General features: G+C 45.4%; 2 protein-coding genes across 10 annotated transcripts in view; both read right to left on the minus strand.

Moving 5' to 3' along the window:
* Positions 1-211: 211 nt before the first annotated feature.
* On the minus strand, positions 212-6916 carry nansa (N-acetylneuraminic acid synthase a). Its single transcript, XM_037532704.1, has 6 exons — positions 6785-6916; positions 5259-5474; positions 2797-2896; positions 2399-2553; positions 968-1234; positions 212-673 (listed from the first exon to the last, which is right to left on the minus strand). The coding sequence occupies exons 1-6, from the start codon at positions 6914-6916 to the stop codon at positions 464-466; spliced, it is 1080 nt and encodes a 359-aa protein (XP_037388601.1). The 3' UTR covers positions 212-463.
* Positions 6917-11653: 4737 nt separating this feature from the next.
* The window catches only part of gne (glucosamine (UDP-N-acetyl)-2-epimerase/N-acetylmannosamine kinase), a 44109-nt gene continuing 36428 nt past the window's right edge, over positions 11654-19334 (minus strand). For all 9 annotated transcript variants that reach the window (XM_017724134.2, XM_037532689.1, XM_017724131.2 and 6 more), the window contains 7 exons: positions 18960-19047; positions 17899-18109; positions 15260-15389; positions 14477-14698; positions 14090-14272; positions 13176-13292; positions 11654-12722 (listed from right to left, as the gene is read on the minus strand). In XM_017724134.2, coding sequence (XP_017579623.1) covers positions 12487-12722; positions 13176-13292; positions 14090-14272; positions 14477-14698; positions 15260-15389; positions 17899-18109; positions 18960-19047 — 1187 coding nt within the window. In that variant the 3' untranslated portion in view covers positions 11654-12486. The remainder of the gene's footprint in view (positions 12723-13175; positions 13293-14089; positions 14273-14476; positions 14699-15259; positions 15390-17898; positions 18110-18959; positions 19048-19334) is intronic.

Raw genomic sequence — 19334 nt, forward strand, 5'->3', positions numbered from 1 at the left:
TTTCTCATTAGGCTGAATGAATAACCGACTCTAAATGTAGGTATTGTGATATAAACCGAGTCTGTTCTACAGTTTCTCGTTAGGCTGAATGAATAACCGACTCTAAATGTAGGTATTGTGATATAAACCAAGTCCGTTCTACAGTTTCTCATTAGACTGAATGAATAACCGACTCTAAATGTAGGTATTGTGATATAAACCGAGTCTGTTCTACAGTTTCTCGTTAGGTTTAATGAGGTTTTTAATCAGGTGTTTCTGTAAAATGTGACCAACTTTGAAACAGTACCTACAAACAGAATGCATTTGTGGGCAGAGCAGGACTGGACAATCATTCGCTTCGTATACACCTCCTTCATGACACCAACAGTATTGGTTTATTAGAAGTGAAACCGTTCTGCTCAAGAACTCGAGAGTTTGTTATTGTCCTGCTGGGCTAAAAACGGTCAGTAGAGTCCGAGCTCCTTCACACTTTGCTCTTTTTTCCGTAGCTCTCCACCATGTCTTCAGTCACGCTCTCGTCCTCCTCGATGTCCACCAGCACCTTCTTCCCCACCAGCTGGAAAATGTCCTCTGGAGCTACACCCTTCGGTTCGGCTACCTTCACCGTCAGCAGGTCCAGGGTCAACTCCGTGCCCTTAGGAATCGCCGTTTTAGCCACCACGGACTTACCCAGCTATAGGGAGAGAGGGGGAGAGAGAGAGACCACAAGACAAGATGTCCTCTCAACATGTGGCTCTAAATACATAGCTCCTCTCCCAGTTGCCCACAGGTGCAGCTAAGTTTAGCTTCAACTCCACCCACTGGCCTTACCCGTCACTGTTTGGCCAGCAGAGGGCGCAAAATGCGTCATCACACCCGGGTGACAGGGTCATATGGGGTTCTCTATTGACCCAGCTGCTACTGCTACGTGACCGTGTAGAAATGAATTATGATCATTATATCATTTTCAGTGTCCATCCTGACTGACCTTATCATGGCAGGGCACCTCACAGGGCAGCATTCGTTTGACCCCGCTGCCCAGCGCTCTCTCCACGGTCCGGATCGCCTGCACCAGCTCGGCCAGCTCGCTGGGCACCAGCGACGCCGCGTGGTCGCTGCCCTTCAAGCTTTTATCCAGGGTCACATGACGCTCCACCACCTTTGCCCCCAGAGCCACCGCACCCACCGTGATGCTGATGCCCGACTCATGGCCCGAGTAGCCAATCGGAATATCTGGGAACTCCTTCTGGTATTCCTGTTGGTCAGAACAGAGAGGATTCTTCACCGACTGTCCTGACCTGCTGCTGGCAGCATGTGTCTGACCATGTTTACTGATTCAGAAATTACTAGTATTTCATTATATAAACAACAACAACAACAACAACAACAACAAGAAGGAAAAAAGAAGTATAAACCTAAACTTAATATAAACTTAATAAAAACATTATTCAGTAGCCACAATGAATCATTCAGTAACTACTGGGTGGGAATCTTGAGGCACCTCACGCGTCGACTACGGTTCAGAGGCTGCGATGTGGTTATAAAACGATTATGGATGCATCCTTTTTCCTATAGAGGACTTCTTTTTTCACTGTGTGACAACTTGGGACTTTTAAAGCAAAGTATGTGTGATGGTCTATAATGAATTTACTTCCAATATCTTTTATTAATAAATCAAACGGAAGTGATGTAGTTTAGTGATCGAACCAGAAGACTCTCACTCACTGCGCTGGTTTGGTCTTCACATTCATATTTTTATCAGCACACACTGAGACCTGCTGGGCATTAAATGTTGTGGCTCCCAGGTGGCCTGATTTATGTTGAAAGGACAGCACGGCATTTCTTAACATTTGGGTTGTGACTCCTGACCCAACCAGGCTTTAACGCAGAGGGAGCCGGTCGGATTTCTCGCTCATCCATGTGTGTTTTTGTGTGCCGCCACAGACTGTCCGGGCGCTGCACTTACCCACTTCCAAGTCAGCTGTGCTGCACACTTTGGAGATTCAGCGTTCAGTCTCAGCTACCCCCCCCCCCCCCCCATGCCCCCCCCCCCCCCGTCTCATGTGCTCCGAACAAGAGCAGTGAATGAGAGTCTTCCGTTTGATTTATTAATAAAAGATATTGGAAGTAAATTTATTATAAATACTAATATAATCGTTTTATAACCGCATCGCAGCCTCTGAATTGTAATCGAATTGAATCATGAGGTGCCTAAAGATTCCCACCCCTAGTAATGACTAATTTATTCAGTAAATACTGCTAATTATTCAGTAACCAATATAAATTATTCATGAACTGCTATGAATTATTCATTAACTCCTTTCAGTTATTCAGGGTCTACTATGAAACTAATGTGTAGGTTTAGAGTGTAAAGGGTTAAAAACGGGCAGTGAGCGGTGTACGTGCCCGCACGTCTGACCGTGATGACGCGCAGGTTGACGTCCTCGGGCTCCAGTGGGTACGCGCTCGTACACTGCAGGATGCAGAAGTTCTGATTGTGCTTCTTCACCGTCTGATACACGCGCCGCATCGTCTCCATAGACTGCATCCCACTGGAGACCACCATGGGGCGACCTGACGACACAAACCAACTTCAGAACACGGGTCATTTCAGAAAAAAATTATAATTAATAAATAAATAAATAAATAAATAAATAAATAATCATCATCATTATGATGAGTGTAAAAATGAAGGTAACAATTCCACTGAATTTACATGGAATGTTAAAACTGATTATAATTAGTTAATAATAATAATAATAATAATAATAATAATAATATGTATTGTTTATTTGTTCCAAATGAATCATAGCAAACCTTTCTGAGCCGTTTTCTCGAGGTAGGGGAAGTTGTTGGTGTCGCCAGAGCCAACTTTGAAGAAAGGCACGTTGAGTTCATGAAGAAATTCTACAGCCATCTAAAAAAAATTAAGGAAAGAGAGAAAAGCTCTTTAGTCCAGTTTAATCAGCTTATCAAGACATTTGAAACCCACCTGAAAACCCTTTACATCAGCCCTTACATCAGCCCTTACATCTGCCTTTATCCACATTTCATCCGGCCTTTACATCAGCCCTTACATCAGCCCTTACATCAGCCCTTACATCTGCCTTTACATCGGCCCTTACATCAGCCCTTACATCAGCCCTTACATCTGCCTTTACATCAGCCCTTACATCAGCCCTTACATCAGCCCTTACATCAGCCCTTACATCTGCCTTTACATCTGCCTTTACATCGGCCCTTACATCAGCCCTTACATCAGCCCTTACATCTGCCTTTACATCGGCCCTTACATCGGCCCTTACATCTGCCTTTACATCGGCCCTTACATCGGCCCTTACATCTGCCTTTACATCAGCCCTTACATCAGCCCTTACATCTGCCTTTACATCAGCCCTTACATCAGCCCTTACATCAGCCCTTACATCAGCCCTTACATCTGCCTTTACATCTGCCTTTACATCGGCCCTTACATCAGCCCTTACATCAGCCCTTACATCTGCCTTTACATCTGCCTTTACATCGGCCCTTACATCGGCCCTTACATCTGCCTTTACATCGGCCCTTACATCGGCCCTTACATCTGCCTTTACATCAGCCCTTACATCAGCCCTTACATCTGCCTTTACATCAGCCCTTACATCTGCCTTTACATCAGCCCTTACATCTGCCTTTACATCTGCCTTTACATCAGCCCTTACATCTGCCCTTACATCTGCCTTTACATCAGCCCTTACATCTGCCTTTACATCAGCCCTTACATCTGCCTTTACATCAGCCCTTACATCTGCCCTTACATCAGCCCTTACATCTGCCTTTACATCAGCCCTTACATCTGCCTTTACATCAGCCTTTACATCGGCCCTTACATCGGCCCTTACATCGGCCCTTACATCTGCCTTTACATCGGCCCTTACATCTGCTTTTACATCGGCCCTTACATCGGCCCTTACATCTGCCTTTACAACGGCCCTTACATCGGCCCTTACATCGGCCCTTACATCGGCCCTTACATCTGCCTTTACATCGGCCCTTACATCTGCCTTTACATCGGCCCTTACATCTGCTTTTACATCGGCCCTTACATCTGCCTTTACATCAGCCCTTACATCTGCCTTTACATCTGCCTTTACATCAGCCTTTACATCGGCCCTTACATCGGCCCTTACATCTGCCTTTACATCGGCCCTTACATCGGCCCTTACATCGGCCCTTACATCTGCTTTTACATCGGCCCTTACATCGGCCCTTACATCGGCCCTTACATCGGCCCTTACATCGGCCTTTACAACGGCCCTTACATCGGCCCTTACATCGGCCCTTACATCTGCTTTTACATCGGCCCTTACATCTGCTTTTACATCGGCCCTTACATCGGCCCTTACATCTGCCTTTACATCGGCCCTTACATCTGCCTTTACATCAGCCCTTACATCAGCCCTTACATCTGCCTTTACATCAGCCTTTACATCAGCCCTTACATCTGCCTTTACATCAGCCCTTACATCTGCCCTTACATCTGCCCTTACATCTGCCTTTACATCAGCCCTTACATCTGCCTTTACATCGGCCCTTACATCTGCCTTTACATCGGCCCTTACATCAGCCCTTACATCTGCCTTTACATCGGCCTTTACATCGGCCCTTACATCTGCCTTTACATCGGCCCTTACATCTGCCTTTACATCAGCCTTTACATCAGCCCTTACATCAGCCCTTACATCTGCCTTTACATCAGCCCTTACATCAGCCCTTACATCAGCCCTTACATCTGCCTTTACATCAGCCCTTACATCTGCCTTTACATCAGCCCTTACATCAGCCCTTACATCTGCCCTTACATCAGCCCTTACATCAGCCCTTACATCTGCCTTTACATCAGCCCTTACATCTGCCTTTACATCGGCCCTTACATCTGCCTTTACATCAGCCCTTACATCAGCCCTTACATCTGCCTTTACATCGGCCCTTACATCTGCCTTTACATCGGCCTTTACATCAGCCCTTACATCAGCCCTTACATCTGCCTTTACATCAGCCCTTACATCTGCCTTTACATCAGCCCTTACATCTGCCCTTACATCGGCCTTTACATCGGCCTTTACATCGGCCTTTACATCAGCCTTTACATCAGCCTTTACATCAGCCCTTACATGCTTTTTGAAGGAGCGGCGAATCAGAACAGACCTCATTTACATTAGCAAAAACAACCTGCTTAAGAAAGAACAGGTGCAAAAAGATAAGCGAGCAACTGGTTAAAATGAAGGAGTAGTGTCCACCTCGTCCATCCCTGAGGCGGTGAAGAAGATGCCCACTTCAGCAGCGTATCTCTGCAGCTCCCTGTACTGCTCGTGACTGAACTCCAGGTGGCGCTTGTGCTCTCCGTACGTCTTCCCCCACGAGTGCTGGGACGTGTAGGGCCGCTCCAGAGCGCGCCGGTTGAACTTGTGCTCCAGTTCACTCTTCTGGAACTTGGCACAGTCGGCACCGCAGTCCTGCAAGCGGCAGAGCGACATCAACTCACTGGCGCTTCACTAACGAGCCACACTGACCAGCTTTAGACCAAGTAAACACACCTGGGCTGACAGACGTGCTGCTGCTACATAGTGCAGTATGTCAGTTGTATAATTAGGAGTATTGTAGAAAATCACACACACACACATTTATACACACACACACACTAAATGTGTGTATGTATGCATGCATGTATACTTTTAATCTCTATTTTTGAAATTTTTCAGATTTTTAAAAATACTTGTTGGCTTTTACGTTGTGTGTAAATTTCATGATGAATGGACCAAAACAAATGACCTAAAATGACTTGGAAAGACGTCTGGTTCCATTGACTTACATTGAAAATAAAGTAGGTTTTTTCCTTCTCCTCTAAAGTTACTGTTTTGGAGATACGAGGTTTTCTTCCGACAACAGTGAAATACACACACACACACACACACACACACATATATGTATATACTATACACACACACACACACACACACACTGTGTATATATTACACACACACACACACACACTTCCTTATATTAAAGGGGATAATTAAGGCAAAACCAAACCCTCCTTTTTAGCCGAAAATCCTACATTTATTTAACTACAAAAATCCAGTTTAAAATGTACTGTTTAGGTAACGGCCCCCACAACCAACTCGTCTACATAAACGCGCCCAGTCATGTAGAAGTTACAAGGAGTGTTTCAGCCCAGCTTGCTTTCTGAATGAGGTACAGCCAATCAGGACAAAGCTCATTTGCATACATCAGCCTTAAAGGCAGTAACAAAAACAGCCTGTTTAATGCGAAGGGAGGGAAAATGAATTGTGGCTGGTACATAGGATGACAACAAAAATGAAAAGGAAACAAATTCTAATAAATAATAAATTTATTTATTTATTTATTTATACACACACCGCTGACAATACTGGCTACAACAGGCCTAAACATCACCGAACCAGGTCTGAAGACACATGTGTGGGCTTTTAAATAGCAGAGGAGAGCAGACCTGCTGGAGATCTGCTGGATATCTGCTGGATCACTGCTGGAGATCTCCAGCAGGCTCCACCTTTCCCCGTTCCACCTTAAACGGTGCAGCAGTTCCATGTCTAGCGCTATAGCGTATTACAGTTACACACGCGTCTGCTGCGCCGTTTTAAGGTGGAACGGAAAATTCCGATAACAAGCTGGCTAATAGGAAAGAAACGGAGTTTTGGCCAAACCTCACTGAAACCTCTTCGCTGGGGTTCATTAAAGCTTCGCTTGGTAAAAACAGCGATTTAAAGGCAGTAAAGACTCTTACTTTGGCCATTTTTATCATCTTCTTCGCGGTCTCCAAGTCGCCTTGGTGGTTTTGCCCTATTTCTGCGATGATGAAACAGGGCTGGCTCCCTCCGACCATCCGGCCGGGACACAGCTCGAACTTCAGCGGCATCTTTAATCAGCTCGGCGGGCGAAAAGTGGCAGAAACCCGGCTTTAAATCAGCTTCTCTGAAGGTCCCACCGCTCCGCTCCACACGAGCCTGCTGTGATGAGCACGCCCCCGGCAAATTTCACAATAAAAGCCCCGGCAGTCGGAGAGTCTCACAGCACCACGTCCACCACCTGGCCTCTTTATCAGAAACACCTACCTTCTGCTTTCTCACACACACACACACACACACGGCCACCACATCTCTCTGCACAACCAGTTCTAAAACCATGAGGATTAATATGGAGTTGACCTCCTTTGTGGCTGTAACAGCCTCCGCTCTTCAGGGAAGCTTTCCACACGAGTTTGGAGTGTGTTTGTGGGAATCTGTGCTCGTTCAGTCAAAAGAGCATTTGTGAGGTCAGACACTGATGTTGGGCGAGAAGGTCTGGCTTAAAATCCCTGTTCCAGAGGTGTTCAGTGAGGTAGAGGTCAGGGCTCTGTGCAGGGTATGGGAGTTCCTCCACATCGAGCTCATCAAACCATTATGGGGGTCTTTATGGGGCTCACTTTGTGCACATGGGTACAGTCGGGGAACAGGAAAGGCTCTTCCCCAAACTGTCTGGGGCGTATGATCGTCTGAAATGGTTTATATAGGCGCAGCACGGTGGTGCGGTTGGTAGCACCGACCAGCAAGAAGGACTGGGTTCAACTCCCAGGCTGGGTGACCAGGGTCCTTCCTGTGTGTATTCGTGTTCTCCCTGTGTCTCTCGGTCTGTCTGTCTGTCTGTCTGTCTGCCTGCCCTGTGCTGTATCCTGCCTTCCGCCCAATGACCGCTGGGATAGGCTCCTGAAACCCAGAGGGGAAGCGGCTTGTGTGTGTGTGTGTGTGTTATATACTGTATCAGGGGCCCAAACACCTAAACACAGCCCAGCCCATCATCCCTCCTCCACCAAACTTCACCGTTGGCACTATGCATTCTGGTAGATATCGTTCCTCTGTCATCCACCAAACCCAGATTCATCCATCAGACGGTCAGATAGAGAAGTGTGATTCACTTCCAGACAACACGTTTCCACTACTCCAGAGTCCAGTCACGGCACGCTTTACACCACTCCAGCCAACACACACACACACACACACACACACACACACAATGAAAAAACAGAGAAGCTAGAACTTCTTTATTCATGAATTTATTCAGGAAATGAGGGGTTATAGTAGAGGCCTAAAAGCATATATATATATATATATATATATATATATATATATATATATATATATATATATATATATATATAAAAAAGCAAATAACATAAAATGGGCCCCTAATAAGACAGTTCTGAAACATCACAAGATAGCTCACGCTAACTGAGACAAAGATGCTCTACTGAATACTGACCCCTGGTGGACCCACGCATCTTTAAGTTTTAATGAAATTTAAAAAAAAAGTGTCAGTGTTTGCTTATAAAAACAAACAGCTCAGCTTATATTAAGTAAATCATTTTATTTTTATTATAAGCAGATCTAAAAACTCAGGACAGGTTTCAGATCATATAAACACAATTAAAAAAAAAAGGAATAGATTCATTCAGAGGGATCAACAGGGAAGGCGATGAAGCGTGCAATATAATAGTGTCTGTACTGTGAAGTTCTTTAAAGCAAGGTTCTTTATAGCGCATGGGACCCATCCCATGTTGGGCTGGTCTAACAGTAGAGCGGCTTCATATAGTCCCCTATCGCTATAGGGCGTCTTTCCTTGACAGAATAACGGAAACAGTGTAACCTCCATTGAAATATAACCAAATATGCACCATTCACATTTATATGGAGGAACAGACATGAGAAATGAGGACATTATGTGGAAGATGACGTCTCAAGGTTGTAAAGAAGACATTTCAAGATATGCAGGTCACCGACGAGCATAAAGAAGCAAGAATTAAGCGCATAAGTGAGACAGGAGCTTTCAGCAAAAGCTTCAGCAGCTTTATCAAAATAGCCATTCCAGTTTGAGGTTCAACCATCATTTGTTCATGATGCACCAGCAGAGGTGTACATACTGTAACACAGCCAGGCACTGCACACGAACACCAGAGCCATTAGTGACTGTAGAAAACCTCAGGTGGTCGTCAACCTTTTTCATCCTGCTCACATGAAACGCCCTCGTGATACAGGCCGGAGGACGGAAGCTCTCTCAAAACAGATGTGTTACAAACTGAGTCCTCACTTTTAACACAAAATGTGCCGTGAAATCTGTTAAAACAGCCACTAAGTGAAAGTTTGAAATGTTTTCACTTTTTCAGTCATTGGCAACTGGAAGGTAAACTCTAAATCCATCCATCCATCCATCCATTTTCTAAGCCACTTCTCCGTCAGGGTTGCGGGGGGATGCTGGAGCCTATCCCAGCAGTCTTCGGGTAGAAGGCAGGATACACCCTGGACACCCAGTCCATCGCAGGGCAGACAGACAGACACAGACAGTCACTCACACCGAGGGCCAATTTAGCATGTCCAATTGGCCTGACTGCCTCCCTGTCTTTGGACTGTGGGAGGAAACCGGAGAACCCGGAGGAAACCCACGCACACACGGGGAGAACATGCAAACTCCACACAGAGAGGACCCTGACCGCCCGGCCGGGGAATCGAACCCAGGCCCTCCTCACTGTGAGGCGACAGCGCTACCCACCACGCCACTGTGCTGCCCAACTCTATATCTGTATACATTTTTCTTTCGGAGGGGGGATTGGTTTTCCATTGCTGGGGGCGGAGTTTGATCGGTATGGATATTGCTTTCGCAATGTGCCACTCTAGTTGGACACAATTCGAATTACACGGTCAAATGCTGATTCGCGGGATGTAGCATCTGCCCAAGCATCTGCCCAAGCTGAACTAGAGGCATGCACCGAACTGTCTGTCTAGTCCCGCTCCCGCCTGCTTCTGCAGAAAATCGGAATCATTTGTCCCGCTCCTGCCTGCAACCGAAACCCCTGCTCGCCCAGATCCATCAAGGCAAACTGACATATCTGACACCGTCTAATCACATTACTCTCTGCTATAATAACATGGCAGTCTTGGCCATCAGACTCACTGTGAGCAACTTCACCAAATGGCATTTATTCCCAGTAAATACAGAGCTGGAATTAAACCACAGAGCGGTTATTTTTGCTGTTTTGCTGGGCAGCTGTGGCCGTCAGACTGAAGGCTCCACCATCTCTCTAACGCCTGATTCACACATGCTACCCCTGCATGGTGTGACTGATGCAGCAGTGCGACGGCTACAGCTCGGACACCCTGCGGCGCAGAGCAGAGAGAAAGTTGCAAGGACATTCCTGTTTCCAGGCGGTTAACTCATCACATCAGTCACTCTGCTCAACAAAAATATCGTTTATAGAAGTGCACAATGTATTTGTTTGTCCTCAACAGCATTCTGACTTGAGGTTAGGCAAAGGAAATCTGTCTGCAGCGCATTAATAAAACAGAATTTTAAAAATAGTGTTTTTAAGTTTGTACATGGTCTTTTGTTTAATTTCCATTGATTTTCATGGCTTATTTTTTGGTCTATTTTCTAATGCGCAGCACCTGGGACTCTGAGAAAGCGCTGACCACCTGTGAACATGGATGCGGAAACGAAAAGCAAGACTTTCTACATCACTCATGCCACACAAAAGCAGTATGTGTGAATCAAGTCTAAGCTATGAGAATCAGTGCGTATACTCATTATTTTAATCGTTTTACTGTTATCATTTTATGTTTGTGTATATGATTTAGTGATCATTCTATTTTATATAAGCTTCATTCATTTGCAGATTTCTCTGCATACGTACTGTGGCCCACTCCCGCCTGCAGTGGGCTGGTTTCCCGCCCGCTCCCGCTCCCAAACACTGAAAATTAGTCCCGTGCCTTAAGATATTGGGAGTCCAGAACTCTACTCTGAACTGAAAACGTGCCAAAACTGTTGGTAATCTGCGGAACAACTGAGATGCAGGCGGTGGAGGTCGAAAAACCTCAGAACATGCCGCACTATGCCTAGCGTGGAGGTGAGGTAGAGGCTAGTAGTGCAGGTTCTGGTCAGATTGTCAACATAGAACATGATTTGTTTTCATTTCACTCTAGTGGGTGGGTGGGCTCAATTACATGATGCAAAAGACAAAGGGAAAAGGTGAACAGAAGTTAAGTGGTCACCACGAGCACAACGTTAGCAGATCCAGGCAAAATACTCCTATAATTTAATTAAGATTAAGACGTTTCGTTCTTAACCTAAAAGCGCTCAACACTGGCAAAAATGAATGAAATGAAGTAATGGTCAGTTAACATGTCATCACCTCCAGAACAGGGTTGGGCGGTATAACCTATTCGAATAGATCGATAAACTGACGTGGGAGACCAATTCCAGCTTTCACTCCAACACGACCACGCGTGGACTGCTGACTAAGCTCCCTCCCAAACGCCACAGAACAGGTTCGGCTTACGGTTACACCTGCTCTCTCAAACATTTTTACCATCCAAATTTTGTGTCAACAGAGCTCCAGTTTCCAGAATCGGGCCTGTACTGTGGTGTGCTGCCCTGTTTGGGTCAGTAACCTGCTCGCTAACAAATGTTAAGCCGTTTTAGTAGAGCAGCTGGTGATTTTTCTCCATTTTTAACTGCCACCCCATTTTTTGCCTGAAATGGCACAGCCAAAATAAAAGGGTGCGCTGTTCCCACAGACTTTAGGCGGCAGTCATGATCTTGGTCTCACTGGAAAGGTAACACTCTCAGGTTGAGTAACAGAGGAGTTTATTTTGGCCTGACGCATCGATCTCTAAACTGATCTCTGACTCTTGCAGTGTCATCAAGGCCACATGGTTTGGATGAAGACGTCTCCGTGGCTTTGACAGTGATGATCCACAGATTTGCTAGCCGTTGCTCATTTGGTGCTTGTGTTGAAATTGAGATGATTGTTACGTATAAAAAAATGAAAGTGAACGCTCTGAAAGAAGCGTGCCGGTACCTGCACAGTGATCAAGAAATGGTTAAAAGATCAATACATACGAGAAAGGAGATACAGTTTTGTTCCAACAGCGATTATACATGTAATACCACACGTTGGCCATACCAGTCTTGCCTCAGTTCAAATCCAGTACGGCTCTGTTAAAGTATTGAAAAACTCCAGCTGCCCTTTACTTTGCGTCAACACCTTCATGACCAAAGATATTTTCCTTCTATAAAGTTGCCATTTTGGAGGTAGAAGCTACGTCACAACAGCAATTATGTGCTGATCATGTGTCATCATTACTGGCTGGCAGCCACGGTAGCAGTTTTGGCAGAACAACTTCCTTTAAACCGAATAAATATAAGACTGTCTTTCTCAGAAATCTTGATCCCAAATACTAAAAGCACATAAGGGCTGATTATAAAGGGGAGATTTAAAGAAAGAGGAAAAAAAAAAAAAAAACGGGGAACATGCAAACATGCTCCAGAAAATACTTCGGGTTCAAGAAGTAAAACCAAGTGTTTGATTGGCCCTCTGTCAGCCACATGGCTCCAAGTCCGAGTGTGAGCGGCCTGACTGGCTGCATGTTTCAGAGTGAGCTGTCTGATTGGCTGCGTGGATCAGTACGTGCGGCGGGTGGCGTAGTCCAGCACCATGCTGGCGGCCCCCAGCAGGGCCGGCTCCTCAAGGTCAGAAGTCACAACCTTGATGTCCCTGGTGGAGGAGAGAGCGCGCTGGCTGATGACCTGCTGGACTGGAGTCACGTAGTGCTGAGCGAGAACGCCGGACAGGATGACCAGAGATGGATTCACCGTGTGGAGGATATTCACAATACCAACTCCGAGAGCCGTGCCAGCTAAGAGAGGAGAGGAGAAGAGAGGAAAAGAAGAAGCAGAGGGGGTAAAAGGACAAGAAAGGATAAGGGAAGAAATGCAAAGATGAGAAGACAAGAGAACAGAAGAGAAGAGAAAGAAACAGAAGAGAAGCGAAAGAAACAGAAGAGAAGAGAAAGAAACAGAAGAGAAGCGAAAGAAACAGAAGAGAAGCGAAAGAAACAGAAGAGAAGAGAAAGAAACAGAAGAGAAGAGAAAGAAACAGAAGAGAAGCGAAAGAAACAGAAGAGAAGCGAAAGAAACAAGAGAAGCGAAAGAAACAGAAGAGAAATGCATTAGTGGTCTGATGCTGTATGATGAAGTACTACTGCTGGCTTTATTCCTGTTAAACTGAGCTTATATTCATTTCTATGGGGAAAGTATATGAAGTGCAGGGCAGGTAAACCCCCTGTCGCCCGTATGTCCGTCAGCCTCACCTGTATGGAGGACTCCTTCTGCTTTGCGGTTGCCGAGTCGCGCAGCGTTGATGAGATGCACGGCGTTCACCTGCTCCTTATTATTAACACTCATCCCATCCAGCAGCAGAAGGTCCTCTGAAAAAACACATTATAAATAAACACACATTCTCCTGCAAACCTAACGCAGCTGTGGAAAAGCTGCTCTTCTGTTTCCAACTCAACAACTCGGCACTGTGGGTTTGAAAGGATGTGTAGCTGCCTGAGAAAAGGAGAAACAAACAAACACATTTCTTTCACTCTTCTAGGTGAAGAACTATAACATCACCTCTAAGTGCAGCAGGATGGCAACAATAATGATCCAGCTGCTATTTTGGACCCAATCCCATCTCACCCCTCGCCCCTACGACTCGGCCCTCAGCCCTCTGTTCTGCCTGTTCATGTCTATGGGGGGTAGGGCGTCCCAGTTTTAGTTGAGATAGAGGGGGAGGGTGAAGTGTTGGGACTACATGGCCTTCAAATGCTGGTTTTCCAGAGACTCTCGAAAACAAGGGGTAGGTGTAAAAATAAGAAATGGGACCAGGCCTTTGAGAACTGTTCCTCAGCTAAGGAAGCGAGTAGGGTGGAACAATTTGGAGAAAATACTAAATACTAAATAATAATAATAAATAGGTGATTTTTCTCACCGATACTGTGATCGCGATTTAAATTGTAAAACAGCTAGCACTTTTACAGATGTTCCACACCAGCTCCACATGGGTTGAGGTCAATTTTCTTCTTTCGCTGTTCATTATGGGATATTTTTATTCCTCATACTTCACTCTTATTGCTCCTGTTGTGTGACTGTTTTGGTATCTGGTGTCGACCAGAGGCCAGTGAGCTCCCTGTAAACCTGCTTTGTGACCACGCTTGCAATGCTAGCGTTTGTGCCTCACCGTCGTGCAGCCTCTTGGCCTCTCTCTGCAGCGCTAGTCCAGAAGAAAAGGCCTCTATACAGCCATGGCTGCCACATGAACACTCCGGTCCCTCCAGAGACACCATGATGTGTCCCAGCTCCGCGGCACAGAACGTACTGCCGTGGATCAGCTCTCCGTGCTGGATTATTCCGCCTCCGATCCCTATAGACACACGTGGTTGTGGCGTCAGCACACAAAGCTTTCAGATGTTCGGCTTTTTTAGCACTAGCTTGGGAAAAGGAAACGGTCACATCCTCCTTCGGGCTAAACCTGCTCTTCACACCACAGAATGACACTCTGATTAAAATGAAGCCGAGTCCGGGGTTTTTATCAAACCCGGTAACTGACCCCGCTCAAGTAACTTACCCGTGCCCGTGATGATAGTGACGAAGTTTTCCACGCCGCTCCCGTGGCCGAACTTCTTCTCAGCGAGCGCGGCGCAGTTTCCATCGTTGTCGACCCAGACGGGCAGGTGCAGGGCACGAGAGACCGGAGCGCGCAGGTCTACAGAACTCCACTCCTTTATCAGCTTAGTGCTGTCTAATACTATCCCCTCCTGAGGATTCACCCTACCACCTGTACTCACTCCTACACAGAGAGAGAGAGAGAGAGAGAGAGAGAGAGAGAGAGAGAGAGAGAGAGAGAGAGAGAGAGAGAGAGAGAGAGAGAGAGAGAGAGAGGTTGATTTTACAGATGGATATTTGATGGATGTTTATGGATGAATAACTGGATTGATATATATTTGAATGAATGGATAATGGATTAATAGATGGATATAATTGTGGAAAGGTGGGTGTATGTGTAGGACACTGATGGATGGATTAATGGATTGATTGGTAGACTGATTGATTGGCTGGCTGGCTCAATGGTGACTGATGACTGAATGGATAGATGGTTGGATGCGTGTGTGAATGGGAAGACAGTTGGGGTGGCTGGGGGTGTATGGAAGGGAGGGGGTGGCTGAGGGTGTAGGGGATGGATGGATGGATGGATGGATGGATGGATGGATGGATGGATGGATGGATGGATGGATGGACCGATCCGTGGACAGGGGTGGGAGGTTGGATGGATGGACAGATGGATGGACGACTGGACGAATAGTTAAAATGGACGTTCAAACTGATTTATGTGGGTAAACAGCAAACGAACCGACTCCCAGGATCCTGCAGTTGAGATGAACGGCGTCGGCGATGGCCTGTTTGCACATGGTCAGTATGAGCTCGATCCGCTCTTCATACGTCTTTGGGTTTGGCTGCGTGTACTTCCTCATTACTTTACCCTGAAACAGCAACACAGTCAGACTCGTGACTCTGAGGTTCCACAGCCTGTGACTACTAATCAGTCACGTTTACAGAGACAAGGAAACAACAGAGGAAAGCAAGACCACCACAAACAAAGACACAAAATGGCAAACATCACCTCATAAACGAGAGAGACTAAAGGGCGTGAATGTTCTGCAATAAGCATCAGTTCAAAGTTCAGTTTTATTGTCCCATATAAAAAGTACAGAGTACTAAGACTCTTTATTGGCAGCCGCTATGTTCTCTGAACCCTTGAGGCCCAAGGAATCGAAAGTCGCTGACTTCAGCGTCAGATACACATTAGGTTGCATACCTGAAGTCGACAACCAGCTATTGAATGAATTCACACTGTACAGAATAATGTCTAGTATTGGCCACGGTCTTAGCCTTAGCATATGGCTGGCTGGGACAGTGCTGATCTATGATCAGGATTAAATCAGCAAACACAGAAGGCAAACAGGAGTGACAGTCAGATCCTGCTTGTATAGGACAGTCCACGTCACCATAACCACACCCTCAACGTCCACCATGGACTCCATCCAATGATAACATATTTGAAAGTGACCTGCATGTAGGGGATGAAGATTTGAATTCAAGTTACTTACTTTCAAATCAAAATCAACTCAAGTTATGGTATTTTCTCATTTTTGGATAACGGCATATACAAAAAAGATCAATTAATTAATTGATCAAAATTCAGTGAATAAATCCATTCACTCTTATTTCTGGCTTAAGCCAAGCTCACTTTTAGTTTGTAATTTAAAAGAAGGTGTCGAAAAAAGTATCGTGCAGGAATCTCTGTCGAAATGAAGGTACTGATATCAATACCTAAAACTGATCAATAGCCATGTTTACATGCAGCCTGATAATCTGTTAATAATCCGACTAATACCTCGATCGGAATAGAATACGTCCATGTATACACCTCAGTCGGAACAGTCTAGTCCAAGTGAGGCCATTCGGAATACTGTTTCTCACCGAGTGAATGAGGTGGGCAATCTTGTAAATAACCCATTAAATAGATGAATAATATCCGTGTAAACGCCTGTATCTGATTACATTCCATATCGGAAAGTTTAAGTTTGTTCTGCATGTGTGTCACGTCGTAGTGAAAGTTTATATCGTTCAACACGGCGGAGCAGAAACTGGATCTGCAGAGGAGATCAAATTTATGCTCTGATCTTTAAAAGACGGCGATGGAACGGACGTCCAGCTTATGTGTCTCAGAACACGACGTCCTCCTCTCGGCCTTCTTTAATAAGAACACGTGAAGGACGTTTTCCTGAGTCTGACGTCGTTTTAAAGCAGTTAAAAACACAATCACTGCTCACTGCTGCTCATCTCACTCTGACTGGACTCACGTGATGCTCGTTGTCATGGTAACGTCTACACTAAGTGGTTCTTTACGCATGCACGTAAATTTGAATCGGATTACTTGTAGTGAGCATGTAAACAGATTTTCATCAGATTGTTGAGTAGAGTGAGCATAAACACCTCAGTCTGATACTACAATTGGAATGCATTCAAATGCACTGGCGAAAATCCTTTCATGTAAACACATGAACCAATTTAATAATTCATAAGTTTCCAACACATTCTTTGACATCTTCTTTGCACAAACATGACCTCTGAGGAAGAGTCATCAGAAGGAACCTTATCTGCGACCTCATCACAAAGTCAACATCTAGTTAGATAAGCCAGAAGCAGTCTGGAAAGTTTTGTGGACTAATATAGTAAAAATTTAACCCCTCGCAACCAATCGCCAAAGGTTTGTTTGGAGAAAAATGAGCAGCATCTGATGAAAAGAACACCTTGCCAATTTTTAAGAATGGGGTCTATTATGCTCTGGGGTTGTGTGGGAGACAATGGCTCAGAAGACAGATGGAAGAATGGATTCCACAAAAATCAGCAAATTCTGGACTGATCAAATCTACCATAATCTACTTCAAGAAAATCTATGGATAGATCTTAAACAAGCTGTACATATAAGACAGTTAAAAGACATCACATAACTAGAAGGTGGTTGGTTAGTGTAGTGGGTAACACCTCTGCCTTCTATGCTGTAGACTGGGGTTCCAGCTCCGCCTGGATAAGCACCCTACACTATACCAATAAGAGTCCTTGGGCAAGACTCCTAACACTGCCTTCGCCTACCTGTGTATCAGTACTATCATAGTAGGGTGTTCAACCTTTTACACATGCAACAATTTCTATTTTATTTTTCGGTTAATCAAATATGAAGTAACATCTGCAAATGTTTGAAAGTGATGCAAAAGACTGTATTTTGTTGATTATTAAATCATCAAAATGTGTGTCAATTGGCTGGGGCACACAAACCTTTGCAAACCACTGTATCTCGTGTCTATCAAAAGGTTTCTTTCTCTCAAAGCAGGTATTTTTTGGCCACACTGACCAATGAAACCCACCACACTCTCTGTATGTAGACGTCTGGCTTGTGGGACTAAGCAGGCGTGTGAGATGTATTACCTTCATGCTAATGATGGCCACGCGCAGGTTGGTTCCACCCAGGTCCACGGCCAGCGCGCTCTGAGTTTCCAGGATGTGGTCGATGTCCTGAGAGATGTTTTCTCGCACGGCCGGGAAGCAGAACTTCTTCTGCAGCGGCTCCGACAAATCGATGGACTGCAGGAACTTCAGGATACGAGGAACCGCATTACCGTCCCCGTAGATCTTAGAGCTGCAGAAGACATGCCTGTTGATTACTGTGAGGTAAGTGTGTGGGCAACTTATGCTTGCTGTTTGCTCCTTGCTAAATAGTGGGGTATATCCTTCCATTACTTGTTAGCCACATTAGCCTCGTAGCTCCAGTGCAACACTAAAATGGCCTGAAGTGTCAACAGGAGAAGGGAAAGGTTTGTAACTTGTGTATCACCCAAAATCTTGAGTTTCCCACTTGTGGACACAATTTGAAGTACACAGACGAGCCAAAACGTTGATTATCTTGTGATAGCGATGCATGTTGAGTTTCTGGCATACACCGGTCAGGCGTAACATCTTGACCACCTCCTTGTTTCTACGCTCACTGTCCATCTTATCAGCTCCACTTACTGTATAGCTGCACTTTGTAGTTCTACAGTTACAGACTGTAGTCCATCTGTTTCTCTGATACTCTGTTACCCTGTTCTTCAGTGGTCAGGACCCCCATGGACCCTCACAGAGCAGGTACTATTTGGGTGGTGGATCATTCTCAGCACTGCAGTAACACTGACGTGGTGGTGGTGTGTTAGTGTGTGTTGTGCTGGTTGAGTGGATCAGACACAGCAGTGCGGCTGGAGTTTTTAAACACTTTGTTGTCTCTGCTGGACTGAGAACAGTCCACCAACCAAAAATAAGGAACAAAACGGACCTTAAACATTAACAAACCAGCTAATAAATAGGCAGACCACATGAGGATGAGGCGAGGCTGAGATTGTGCCTGCTGAAAAAAAAGGTGCAGACCATTGGATGTCTACGTATTTGTAATATGCCCTCAATGATTCTGTTGTGGGACCAGGCCCGCCAGTATGGTGAGGTCATGCGGTGCATACCAGGGATAGCGCTTGCCAAACTGCAGCTCCAGGGCATGGTAGATTTTATTCTGAGTGTCGGCGTCTCGCACATGAAGCACATTCTCTCCTGGGAACACAGCACAGACATGAACCCTCTTTTATTAACAATCACTTATTTTTCAGTCATAGTGTTTTAATCTGTCTCTAAAACAAGGCACTGCGTAAGTAAAGCCATTACATCACTATCGCCAAATAACTAAATCTTCTGTGGTAAAAGGAAACGGCAAGAATCTCGCTCTGATTACTTTAAAGCAAGGGTTCTTAACCTTTTCCAGAGGCCCTTTTTTAGCCTTAAAATGATTTCGCTCACTGGACGTTGGAGATGAAGACTGAAAACTGCATTACTGTTCAATT

The sequence above is a fragment of the Pygocentrus nattereri genome, chromosome 22 (genome assembly GCF_015220715.1).
Source record: "Pygocentrus nattereri isolate fPygNat1 chromosome 22, fPygNat1.pri, whole genome shotgun sequence".
Lineage (NCBI taxonomy): Eukaryota > Metazoa > Chordata > Actinopteri > Characiformes > Serrasalmidae > Pygocentrus > Pygocentrus nattereri.